We start from the raw sequence: 12935 nt of genomic DNA on the forward strand, positions 1-12935 counted from the left end.
CTTAGTTGTGAATCGTGACTGTGGATGCTAGTACTCAAGTTATGCTTTTAGAGTTTCTCTCACAAAATTACACTGCTCAGCTCGAAGAAAATTATATGAAAGTGGATGATTTACTGAAGAATTTGAGAAGAAAAAAAGGGGGGGGGGGAAAGACCGGCATATCGCTTACGCGGCCATCAGTGAATTCTACCGGCAGATTCAGCAAATAACTTCAAAGCGAGCGGACGACTTTTTTTTACTCTCGTGATCTAGATAAGCAAGATCTTTATCATTTTATGTCTACTGTATTACACCATTGGAGCTATATTACATGAGCATCAACTATCAAGAGAAATTACGTGGATATATAATGGGAACGTACACGCTAAGTCTGATCCTGATGGGATCGTTAGCCTGTGTATTTTCGGCCGCGAACGGTGAGTTTCATTTCACAATTTTGTTTGCAACTTGGCCTAGACTTGGTCTGGATCTGTTAAAGGGGGTGTAGCATGGCAAATACTGGTTAACACCATCTACGACTTCTTTTGGACAACTGCTCGTAAACGAATGGACTTGATTAACGGTCAGCGCGCTAGCGTTCGCGAAACAGACCGAAGTTCTCCTCACGCTTCGGTTTCGCGTATTCAATTCAATTCAATTCAAGGTTTATTTCGAAAAACATAGAATACAAGTTAATGATGTACATGCAGCAGCTAAAAAGTTCCCAGAATTTTGTATAGATTTTACATTTGACAATTGTGACTCACCAATACTCATGAATGTAATTCTCATTGCAGTACATTTTTTGGGGGGTTTAGTTTCATGTGATTACTTTCTGTCCATTCTAATAAATTATCTAATAAATGTTGTAATATTTTATTGATTGCTTTAGTAAAGTTCGACCTTCAAGTAGAGTAAGATCATCAACATATTTAAAATATAACAACGATTGATCTTGGCAAGCATCATTGAACATAATTAGAAATAAAATTGGGTCTAACTTCGTACCTTGAGGAACCCCGGCATGGGTGGTTACATATTCAGAAAAAACATTTTGATATTTTACACACTGACATCGTTGTTCTAAAAAACTTATTGCACAATTTATAATAAATGGTCTGACATTGAGATCAATCCATTTCCTAATCAAAATATTGTGATCCAATCTGTCAAATATTTTGGAAAAATCGGTACAAATACTAGTTGACATATAGATTTTGGTCTCTCACAAATTTCAAAAATGCGCGCACGTGAATACTGCGGTCGCGTCGTCCGGAGTTGGCCCCGAGTCAGGCCACGGGAAAGAAACGTAGTCTTGTCATGCTCCACCCCCTTTAAGATGTACATAATCATGCAGTTATCTGTACGTTCTAGAACCCATGTAAGGAATCTTAACAGTTTAAAATTAAATGGCGGTAAATTTAGGGTAGAAAATCATGCCTGAATAGGCTGTTCTCAATTCACTCTCACATTCAGTCTGACGGAGGATCGGCATGATTCCAGTCAAAAGATGCAGATGGATGAAATCAGACCCAATCGGTTCATAGATTTCCCCATTTAAACGCTAGATCTAATATACAAGTTATTGAAAAGTCTTGATTTTAGTTTGAATATTTCATTTGTTATTTTTGTATTACTTTCTACATCTTATTTGTTTCTATGTAGGAAATCTGTGTGGAGAAAATCAGTTCCAATGCGACAACAACAATTGCATTCAAAGTATATGGAAGTGCGACAATGAAGACGACTGTGGAGACAATTCCGATGAGACAGTGTGTGGTAAGTTTGACAAAAAGCTTAATTAGATTTGTCTTTCTTTATTTAAAAAAAAAAAAAAAAAAACTCTGCTATGTTGTACGGATCCATTTAAAGCCAAAATAAGCTCCACTCAAAAATTAATGACCTTTATGAATTTTGCGCGTGTGGGTGGGACAAATTCTGTTTTTTGCATGCTTTGGATTACTTTCCTCAACAATTCCTTTCAATTTTAGTCATTTTTTTAAAAACCCATAATGATGGAATACGCGCCCCTTTTCATCTCTTGTAAATGACCCTATTCAATTCTGAGATATACTCGTTTTACTTCGACAACTGCCCCTTCCCCTCCTGATAAGTGCTCTTTTCATCTGTTATTAATGCCCCTTTTATTTTGACACGTCCCCCTTTTCCTTCCTAATAAATAATCTGTTTCCTTCTTATAAGTGCCCCTTCCCCTTATTATAATTTCATGTTTGATAAGTGCCCCGTTTATTTTAACATATGTCTCTTTTTCATTTTAATAAGAGCCACTTCCCCCTTCTTATAAAAGCCCTCTTTCACCTCCGATAATGACCCTATTAAAATCTGATAGATGCCCCTTTTCTTTCAACAAATGCACATTTCCCTTTATCATTGGTGCCCTTTTTTTCATTCTCACACGTGCCTCTTTTCATGTATGGTCAGTGCCCCTTTCAGATGCGATAAGTGCCCCTTTTCACCTCTGCTAATAACGCTTTTATCAATGATATGTGCCCCCTTTATCCTTTCTAATGAGGAACCTATCCCTTTTTCATAAATGCCCATTTTTACTTCTTATAAATGCCCCTATCAAAATCTGATGGGAGCCTCTTTTCCGTCGACAAATGCCCATTTCCCATTCTCATAAAATCCCTTTTCATTCCTAATGCGCGCCTCTTTTTGTAGGTTAAGAAGTGCCCCATTTTCACCTCTAATAATTAGCATTTGTACTTTGACACGTGTTCCTTTTCTTTTCAAATAAGTATCTTAACGAGTGAGAATGTTTGAAGATAGTTAATAATTACACATGGATGGAGCAAAGTAACCCAAAATAAAAACCCAGATGGGGAAACAAAGTTTTTCATTTGATGGTGCGGCTTTCTGGTATACTTTACCTAATTTTTAAAAAAATGCACCATCAAATTCTTCATTTACTCTTTTGTTTTGGCGCTATAATAATTTAAATCATTGAACTGGTCCATTGTGTTGTGTTTGTTTCTTTTCTTTTGTTCGAAAATGTTGTAAATTAATTCACTTTGTTTCGATTTGGATTGTTTGTTTTTCAATATGTTTGTTAATTTTGTATTTATGTTGTAGGGCCTCCACGGAAAATAGTATTGAACTACTGATGGAGCCACCCTACTAAAAAAAGACTAATAAATAAAATAAAATAAAATAAATAAACAAGTACATTATAGTAGATGACAAATATAATGGTTTTAAATTTAATTTTCATTTGTTTCCTTCTTTGATTTCACTGTATAGGCCAACTGGCATGTAGCTCTGCAGAGTTTGAATGCGTTGATTCAGGAGCAGGTAACGGAGGCTCAACATGTATTCCAGCAAGATGGCGCTGTGACGGTGACAGTGACTGCCCGGACGCGACTTTGCGTTTTACACCCTGGCCTGGACATTTTCCCGGTAAATAGCAATGAAACTACTTGAATGAGTCTAGTCTACGCTCCTCGATCGGGCGCGCCAGTTCCAAATCGAATCGTACATGCACAGACGTACGTCGATGCAGCATTTATACACACCGTACGCAGCTGCAATACTGAAGATTAAGGGAGAAGATATAGGATTTCAAGTTCAGAACAACAAGTTAAGAAGCTTGGGGAGGTCTTAGAAAACAAATATGAAGGGAGAGGGGTCAAGAGAATTAGAGAAATAGGTCTTAGAAACAAATGACATGAATTTAAAAAATGAAAGACGTGATCCCACAATAATAGAAAATGGTACGAGTGCAATATTTAAATCACAGTTTATGTATTACATTACCATTACACATATTATGTCGAGTGTAGTCTGTGTATGTGTCGATATGTGTACACGTGTGTTAGGGGGGGGGGGGGGGGTCCGAATCAGCAAATGGTTTGAAAGTAGGCTACACGTCAAAAATTGAAACCCTGAAGAAGGCGGAATTAAACCACAAAAACCATAATATTATTTGGTTTCTCTCTTTCCTTACTTTGATTAATTCCTTCTCTAATTTCTCTCTTTCTTTCAAGTTAGTTTTTGTTTTCTCTCTCTGCTTATGACATTCTTTGTTTCCTCTCTGTTCTTTAATTATTTATTGTTTTTCTCTATTTCCTTCTGTTGTTATTCGTTGTTTTTCTCTCACTCGTACGTCTCGATACAAAAGTACATGTACCGCGTACCGCGACACTGGACATATAGGACGTACGTTGAGCATTGCAGAAGAGCTACGTGCGCGCGCAATATCTTGTCATGGATAGACTTTTCCCAGTCGGTTCCTTGAAATTTATTGGGAAAAGGTCCAGGCCAGGGTGTAAAACGCAAAGTCGCTGCCCGGACGGATCAGATGAAGATACCTGTCGTAAGTAAACCTTTGACACTGAAACAATGTGAAAGTCGTAACAAGTAATGAGTTAGCAAACAATACTATTTAAAATGAGGTATGAAGATTCTCAAAGGAGTTTCTTGAACCTGTACATCAGCATCTCTTGGGGGATGGCCATAAATATCCTCATAAATCTCCGATTGTGTATATGAACTAGACATAGATAATTTGCATAGAATACACTGTAAATCCTACACCCCCCGGCATGCCCCCAGATTTTTAAACTCTATGTACCTGCTGTTGTATACCCTTCTTCAGTAGAATTTAAAGCTTCACAAATAATACAAATAAAACATCGATAATTCTCGGTTTTTCTTTCTTTCTGGGGCGCACTGTCTATAGCTCCATACGTTTTTATATGGTTCGATAACTTTAGAAATGTTTGACGGATTTTAATAAAATTGGATATGATGGTAACCTACATAGTATCATAAAACAGCCTAAGTTTTGATTTGGGAGTATGTATGTCAAAGTTCAGCGGTTATAGCTCATTAAATATGCGAACAAATCTGGTTTCCGTTCAATAAGTTTAGTAATGTTTGGTGGATTTTAATGAAATTTGATATAAAGCTACATGGTATCAAACACAGCCTAAGTGCGATTTCGTAGTATGTAGGTCAAAGGTCAAAGCTCCAAGCTCATTAAATATGCGGACAAAAGCTGATTAATTGAAAATTTGGTTTCCGTTCGATAACTTTAGTAATGTTTGACGAACTTCAATGAAATTTGATATGAAGGTACCCCGTACATGGTATCAAAGTACAGCTAAGTTCAATTTAGGAGTATGAAGGTCAAAGGTCATAGCTCAATAAATTGCAAACAAATCTGATTTCCGTTTAATAAATTTAGTAATATTTTACGGATTTTAAGGAAATTTGATATGAAGTTACATGTTACAAAAACACAGCCTAAGTCTGATTTCGGAATATCTAGATCAAAGGTCAAAGGGCAAAGGTCACAGCTCATTGAACATGCGGAAAAGCTAATTAGGTATACGACAATGTGGTTTCCGCTAGCTCGGAAACTCTAGTAATGTTTGACGAATTTTAATGAAATTTGTTAAGAAGGAACGGCGAGGGTATGCTACGCTTTGCGTCGACTTGTACATTTCTTTTCTTACAACGCAATTCTTTGAACTTGTTCATTGACATGACAATGTATTACCGTTTTTTTGTGTGGTTTGTTCCTTAACCATTGCAATCTTTCTTCTTTACTGAACAGAGACCATGACCTGCTCTCCTAGCCAGTTCAGCTGTGGTCCTGGTATGAACTGTATTCCCCTGACATGGACGTGTGATCGTGATGTAGATTGCCCATCTGGAGCTGATGAGCACAATTGCGGTAGGCTCTATCTCATAATAACGTTTGTGTTATAGAAACAATCCTGGCTTGTTCTGCTTTTTGTATTTTGTTGTTGTTGTTGCTTGCTTAATTTTTGTATTATTTTGCCTTTGAAGTGGTAAGTGGAAGTAACTAAACGTGGTTTAAACAATTTAGATCATAAATTGTGCATTATTAGGAAAAACTGCAGATTTTGTGTATCAATTTCTCAATGAAAGATGTTCTTGTTTACTATTTTCCCCCTTCTGTTTATCTTAATAGATGCAGTGACCTGTGCGTCTTACCAGTTCACCTGCAACAACGAGAAGTGCGTTGCATCTCGTTTGGTCTGCGATGGAGACAACGATTGTGGGGATGGTTCGGATGAGATCAACTGCCCCAGTCTAACATGCTCACCAGACGAGTTTGAGTGCACAGGCACCAACGCAACCACCTGCATCCCCTACAAATGGAAGTGTGATGGGGAAATTGATTGCCGCGATGGATCTGACGAGTCAAGCACCCACTGCTCAGGTCCTACTGCCCAGGACCAAAATCCAGTTGAAACCAATTGGAGCAAAACCAATTGAAACCAGTTGCCAACTGGTTTCAACTGGTTTCAATTGGTTTCAACTGGTTTCAATTGGTTTCAATTAGATCCAATTGAAACTTACAGTTGGCATAAACTTAATTAGTTATAAGTTAATTAGCTCTTGCACTAATTATCGCTCATGTCAACACAGAAGCATTGTTATATGTGTCTACATTAAGTACAATGTAAAGGGCATTATAATATGCAGATCATATAATATACTTAACAAGGAAGGCATTGCCATTATATATGTTTGTATTTGATGTATTTTGTACATAGTTAGTGTTTTACTAATAAACTTTTAATCTGTGTAATTACAAAAATATGTTACTAATGAACATGCTTATCATTGCTAATTAATCTTTATATTTATCTTAAACAAATGCATTACTTGCAAATGAAAATTAATTAATAATGCATTGTAAATCAAAATAAATTACATAAAACATTGATCTGCACACAAGCAGATAATATAGTTGAAATATAGTTGAAATATTTATTGGTTACTGAATCATCATAGGTTATAACAATAATGTGACAATGTCTTTACATGAGTATAAAACATAAGTTAAATTACATTTCCACATTCAGTAAATCATAGATACATACGCTCGAAGAGGTGATGATACAGAAGGGCTACAGCCTAAGCGTGACAGCTTGATACGCTTGCAGCCCAGAAACATTTAAAATCATAACGATTGTAAAGTAAAGTAAATTACAGAACATAATTGGGGGAAAATAACAAAAAATAAACAGTGACTTGCAACCAAAAAAAAAAAAATGGGATAGAGGGTGCATGGGAGGGGGATTTTCCTGCTATATCAAGGAAATGCTGACAAACATATATGATATCATGTGTTAATTTAAGAGATTTGTCAATATTTGCTCAATAAAATTGATTTCACACTTTTCTTGAAAGTATATACTGACTTCAAGTTACGGATGTCAACGGACAGTGAGTTCCAAATATCCGGACCAGAATGTCTTATAGATTTCATAGCCATTGTTGTTTTAGGATTACATAAATGGTATTTATTTGATTGTCTGGTTGGGTATGTATGAATATTTCTATTCAAACAAAACATTGGTGGGAAGTGGGAAGGTAGGGAATCATTATGTAGACGGAACATGAACAGTGCTTTTTGTAAAAAGTTAATATCAGTTACTTTCAGAGTTTTTAACCTCGCGAATAGGGGATCAGTGTGATCGCGATATCCAGCATTGGTACACACACGAATCGCTTTCTTTTGTAAAAGTAGCATTTTATCAGTATATACTTTTGAGTCTGCCCACAGTATATTGCAATAAGACATGTAAGGAAGAATCAAGGAATTGTATAGCATATATAGAATATTCAAAGGCACATAATGTTTTAACTTATACAGTAAACCAACAGTGCGTGACACTCTCTTTGAAACGTAATGTACATGATCACTCCATTTCAGATTTTCATTGATGATAGTTCCAAGAAATTTAGTATTTTGTTTTTTCTCCAAATATTCACCATCCAAGACTATTTCAGGTATAGGTTTATCAGTTGCATTTTTCCTGCTTTGAAAATGAATATAATTAGTTTTTTTCAGATTCAGAGACAATTTGTTGCTCCTAAACCACAAAGACAGCTTAGGTAGCTCGGTGTTCAGAATTCTCTGAAGTGATCGAAAATCGGAATTGGAGCAAAACACATTAGTATCATCAGCAAATACAATATATTGTAATGATGTAGTTGAGTTCGAGATATCATTAACATACAGTAGAAACAATAAAGGACCGAGTATCGATCCTTGTGGGACACCACATTTCATAGGCAATAATGATGAATCTACAGATTCGTAGCTTACATATTGCTTTCTACCTGACAAATAATCATTAAACCAGTCAAGAGCAACTCCTCTTACTCCGTAATAATGAAGTTTGCTTGATAGTACCTTGTGATCAAGAGTGTCAAATGCTTTGCTTAAGTCCATGAATACACCAATAACATGCTTTCGAGACGCCAAAGCATTCGAAACCTTATCATATAATTGTGCAAGGGCTAAATCGGTTGAGTGGTATTTCCTGAAACCATATTGATCCTGATTCAGTAAGTCATTTTCTGTTAGAAAACAATATAGCCTATTGTATATAAGTCTTTCCAATACTTTGGACAAACTCGAGAGAATAGAAACAGGGCGATAGTTTGAGACTTGGGAAGAGTCATCCTTTTTGTATATCGGAACAACCTTAGCAATCTTAAATGCTTCTGGAAATGTACCTGTCGTCAGAGAGAGATTAAAAATATGCACTAGTGGGGTTATTATATTTCCTATAACTTGTTTCAAAAGATATGTGCTTATCCCATCATGACCGTTAGCATAGCTTATTTTAAGAGAACGTGCAATATTCAAGATTTCAATCAAGTTTGTTGGTTTGAGAAATAATGACTTGTTGCAGGGAGTTTGAAGAAATTGTGAGAAGTCGACTCCGTTCGAAGCTATTGTATTGGCCTGATTGGGGCCAACCCCAACAAAGTAAGCATTGAAGCAATTTGCTATTTCTTTTGAATCAACCATTGTATTATTATCTTTGGTAATATGACACTTTGATTTACTCTTTTGTTTTTTGAGGGCTTGATTGATCACATTCCACGTTGATGATGCATTTCCATTTGCATTTTCAAACTGCTTGGCAAAATACATTTGTCGAGACTGTCTAATAATGGTGGTTAGTTTGTTCCTATATGATTTGTAATTATTCAAGCTTTCCTCTCCTGGGTGTCGAAGACTATATTTATATAATCTATTCCGTTTTTTAATAGAGCAAAAGATACCTTTAGTTATCCATGGCTGCTTGATTCTATTTCTTGCCGATCTTTTTTTAGTCATTGGAATATGTTTATTTAAAAGAGAGGAGAACAAGTTCCAAAAAAGTGCATATGCCTTATTGGTGTCAGTACATGCGACCACGTCATTCCATGTTACTTTGAGTAGTTCGTCATTAAACATGGCTATTTTTTCAGCTGTGATTTTACGTATCATAGCTTGATTCTTTTCATCCTCAGGATAATTGCGAACATGATTACAAATCAGGAAAATTGGAAGGTGGTCAGAGATTTCACTATACAAGAGGCCAGAGCCTATATAGTTATTGGTGACATTTGTAAAAATGTTATCTATCAATGTAGAAGAGTTATTTGCCAATCTGGTTGGTTTATCAATCATGGCATTGAATGAATTTGATTGTAACATATTATGAAAAGTATTATCTTCCTGCAAAAGATCAATATTAAAATCACCCATCAAGTAAACATCCTTATTTTCTAGATTGACCTTATGCAGCATCCTATCAAACTCATCCAAAAATAATTCAACATTTGTATGCGGAGGCCTATATATTGTACATATCAAGATGTTTTTCCTTTGAGCCATATTGATTTCAATGCATATCGAGTCAGTACCATCACTCTTCAAACTAAGGTCAGATCTAATTTTGTATGTTAACAAGTTTGAGATAAACATAGCAGCTCCACCACCCCTTCCGGTTTTTCTATCAGAACGTACAATCGAATAATTGTCAATATTACATAAAGTAGATGGAGATGTATCATTAAGCCACGTTTCTGTGACTCCTATGACTGAAAACGGTTTGGTGAGGGCCGACAGCAGAATGTTCAGATATTCATAATTTTTTAACAAGACTTCGTGCATTTGTATGTAATAAGCTAAAGGAATTATTTTCACTCTCAAATCTTGAATTAAATTCATGAGGAAGATAATATTTACAATCCACTTTGTCATCCAATGATTCATTCAATTCATCAATATTGAACATAATATATAGTTACATGAAACATCAAAGAATATATTGTCCATGACATAATAACAGAAATGTGTCTACAAAATGCATGATAGCAGGAAAAGGGGGTCGGGGAATGGGTGCAAGTCTTAAAAAATAAAATATAATTAAATACAAACATAATTGAAACTATATGTTAAGAGAAATTAATGTTAACAGTAGTAAAAGTAACTGCCAAAACACTCCTAAAAACATTAAAATGTGAAAATACAGCTAACACAAATCACATGAAGAATTTTAGTAGCAATGGAATAGAGGAGGTAAAATGAAGAAGAGAGCAAGAGCACACATGTGCTGATAACATGCAAGGAGCCATGACTCATTTCTGAGAAGTAAGCCATAAATCAAATAAAACAGAAAGTTGTGTCCTTGAGCCAGCTAGTGGGTGGTCAGTTAAAGTCGCACTATAGTAAAACTAAATTTAAGCAGAGAAATAAGGAACACCTCCATCACCCCTCCAAACTCCTGCATAAAAGCGTAGTTTAGTTCCCTTCATGAACAGATCTTGTACTTGTTTTTGTACTTCTTCTTTTCTGTAAGGTCTGCCAGCGTCAGATCATCGACAATGTAGTATTTCTCCTTATTTAGGGCCTCCCTTGACTTCTTCATGATGTCGACCTTCTCACGTATTGACAATGTCTTGACCAAAATGTGTCGTGGCTTATCTCCTTTCTTCCCATCACGATGAGCACGCTCAACCTTGATGTTCATGTTAAATTTCGTACTGAGGATGTCTTCCACTTTCACGACACAATCCTCTGTTTGATCGCCTGTTGATTCCTCAATCCCGACGATCCGCAGATTATTTCTCCGAGAGAATCGTTCAGCCTTGTTGGCTTCACGATCTTGATTACTAACTCTCTGTTCCAGATCATTATAAGCTTTCTCCATCTTTCCTAGTCTGCTTTTCAGCTCCTTGTTCTTCTGTTCTAGATCATTGATCCGGAGACCCTCAAATTCAAGGGCCTTTTCCACTTTCTGAAGACTTTCCAACATATTTTTCATAGCCTTGTTCATCATCTGTTCGAAGTTGCATGATGCACCTTTAATATATTCAGCTAGTGCAGACGGGGTGACAGAGCCCAAGTCATCTTCCTCTACGGGATTTGAGGTTTCAGCTGGCCCGTTAGGAGCGGCAGCAGCACCATCCAGCTCATCGTCTAAGATGGAGAAGTTTGCTCCCTCATTCTTGTTGGCTTTCTTTGCTCCTTCTTTCTGGCTACGGCGGGTCATGATGGAAAACTAAAATGTTCCAATTGAGAAGTAAACCTTTCAGGAATAATTGCCACTTGTGGATTGTTTGAAGATGTTATCTAGAGTGTATACAAATATATCTTTTGGAGAGGTTAAGACGCACGTGTGTTGCTCAGCCAGTCGCCATCACCCAAGCTAATTAACTGGTTTCAATTGGATCCAGTTGAGTACTGGAAATATTTTCCAATTGGAACCAATTGGGTGACTGGAAATGAATTCTAACTGGAACCAGTTAGGTGACTGGAAATTACTTCTAACTGGAAATGAATGCTAACTTGAACCAGTCGGGTAACTGGAAATGAATTTTAACTGGAACCAGTTGGGTAACTGGAAATGACTTCTAACTGGAAATGAATGCTAACTGGAACCAGTTGGGTAACTGGAAATGAATTCTAACTGGAACCAGTTGGGTAACTGAAAATGAATTCTAACTGGAACCAGTTGGGTAACTGGAAATGAATGCTAACTGGAACCAGTTGGGTAACTGGAAATGACTTCTAACTGGAAATGAATGCTAACTGGAACCAGTTGGGTAACTGGAAATTAATTCTAACTGGAACCAATTGAGTAACAGGAAAATCATCTTACTGTTTCCAGTTGAACTTCTAACTGGAACCAGTTGGGTAACTGGAAATGACTTCTAACTGGAACCTATTGAGTAACTGGAAAAATTATCTTACTGGTTCCAGTTGCACTTCTTATTGGTTTGAACTGGAAATGAGTACCCATATCAATATTTTCCAGTTCGGCAACTGGTTTCAACTGGAAATTTTCTATTCCAATTGAAACCAATTGAAACCAATTGAAACCAGTTGAAACCAATTGAAACCAGTTGGAGATTTCAACTGGTTTCAATTGGATTTTGGTCCTGGATGTGCCATGTTCTGCAGGACATTTCCAATGTACCAGTGGCGAGTGTGTCCATAATTCATGGAAGTGTGATGGAGAGAGGGAATGTTTCGATGGATCAGATGAAGATTCTTGTCGTACGTGGTTTAAACAGTTTAGATAATGGATTGTACATTATTAAGAAAAACTGCAGATTTTTTTGTATCAATTTCTCAATGAAAGATGTTCTTGTTTACTATTTGCCCCTTCTGTTCATCTTAATAGATGCAGTGGCGTGTGCGTCAAACCAGTTCACATGCAAAAACATGAATTGCGTTAAAACTATTTGGGTCTGCGATGGAGACAACGATTGTGGGGATGGTTCAGATGAGATCAACTGCCCCAGTCTAACATGTGCCCCAGACGAGTTTGAGTGCACAGGCACCAACGAAACCACCTGCATCCCCAACAGATGGAAGTGTGATGGGGACATTAATTGCCGCGATGGATCTGACGAGTCAAGCACCCACTGCTCAGGGCATACTGTGCAATGTTCTGCAGGACATTTCCAATGTACCAGCGGCGAGTGTGTCCATAATTCATGGAAGTGTGATGGAGAGAGGGACTGTTTTGATGGATCAGATGAAGATTCTTGTCGTACGTTTACCCACTCTTGTATCTTTCTATTTAAAAAAACGTCAAAACTTAAAATTGTAATATCATAACTATTTAGGAACTCTTAATCAAATCATATTGCTGTAGATCTATAGT

General features: G+C 36.7%; 2 protein-coding genes across 2 annotated transcripts in view; both read left to right on the forward strand.

Annotated features, from left to right (window-relative positions):
• LOC105439905 (low-density lipoprotein receptor-related protein 8-like) lies at positions 1–3404 on the forward strand. The gene is made up of 3 exons (XM_030996641.1): positions 1–416; positions 1645–1758; positions 3241–3404. Exons 1-3 carry the CDS (start codon positions 311–313, stop codon positions 3402–3404), a joined length of 384 nt encoding a protein of 127 aa, XP_030852501.1. The 5' UTR covers positions 1–310.
• An 877-nt stretch (positions 3405–4281) lies between these two features.
• LOC594262 (low-density lipoprotein receptor-related protein 4) overlaps positions 4282–12935 on the forward strand; it is a 29981-nt gene continuing 21327 nt past the window's right edge. The window contains exons 1-4 of the mRNA XM_030996642.1: positions 4282–4312; positions 5558–5677; positions 5939–6240; positions 12227–12821. Coding sequence (XP_030852502.1) covers positions 5563–5677; positions 5939–6240; positions 12227–12821 — 1012 coding nt within the window. The 5' untranslated portion in view covers positions 4282–4312; positions 5558–5562. The remainder of the gene's footprint in view (positions 4313–5557; positions 5678–5938; positions 6241–12226; positions 12822–12935) is intronic.

The sequence above is a fragment of the Strongylocentrotus purpuratus genome, unplaced genomic scaffold (assembly GCF_000002235.5).
Source record: "Strongylocentrotus purpuratus isolate Spur 01 unplaced genomic scaffold, Spur_5.0 spur5_scaffold_3, whole genome shotgun sequence".
NCBI classification, from domain to species: Eukaryota; Metazoa; Echinodermata; class Echinoidea; order Camarodonta; family Strongylocentrotidae; genus Strongylocentrotus; species Strongylocentrotus purpuratus.

Bases quoted from the DNA above. Each gene is read 5' to 3' on its own strand.
- LOC105439905 (XM_030996641.1), top strand. From the start codon at position 311: ATGAGCATCAACTATCAAGAGAAATTACGTGGATATATAATGGGAACG. The intron at 417-1,644 runs GTGAGTTTCATT...GTTTCTATGTAG, and splicing joins TGTATTTTCGGCCGCGAACG to GAAATCTGTGTGGAGAAAAT. The intron at 1,759-3,240 runs GTAAGTTTGACA...TTCACTGTATAG, and splicing joins TTCCGATGAGACAGTGTGTG to GCCAACTGGCATGTAGCTCT.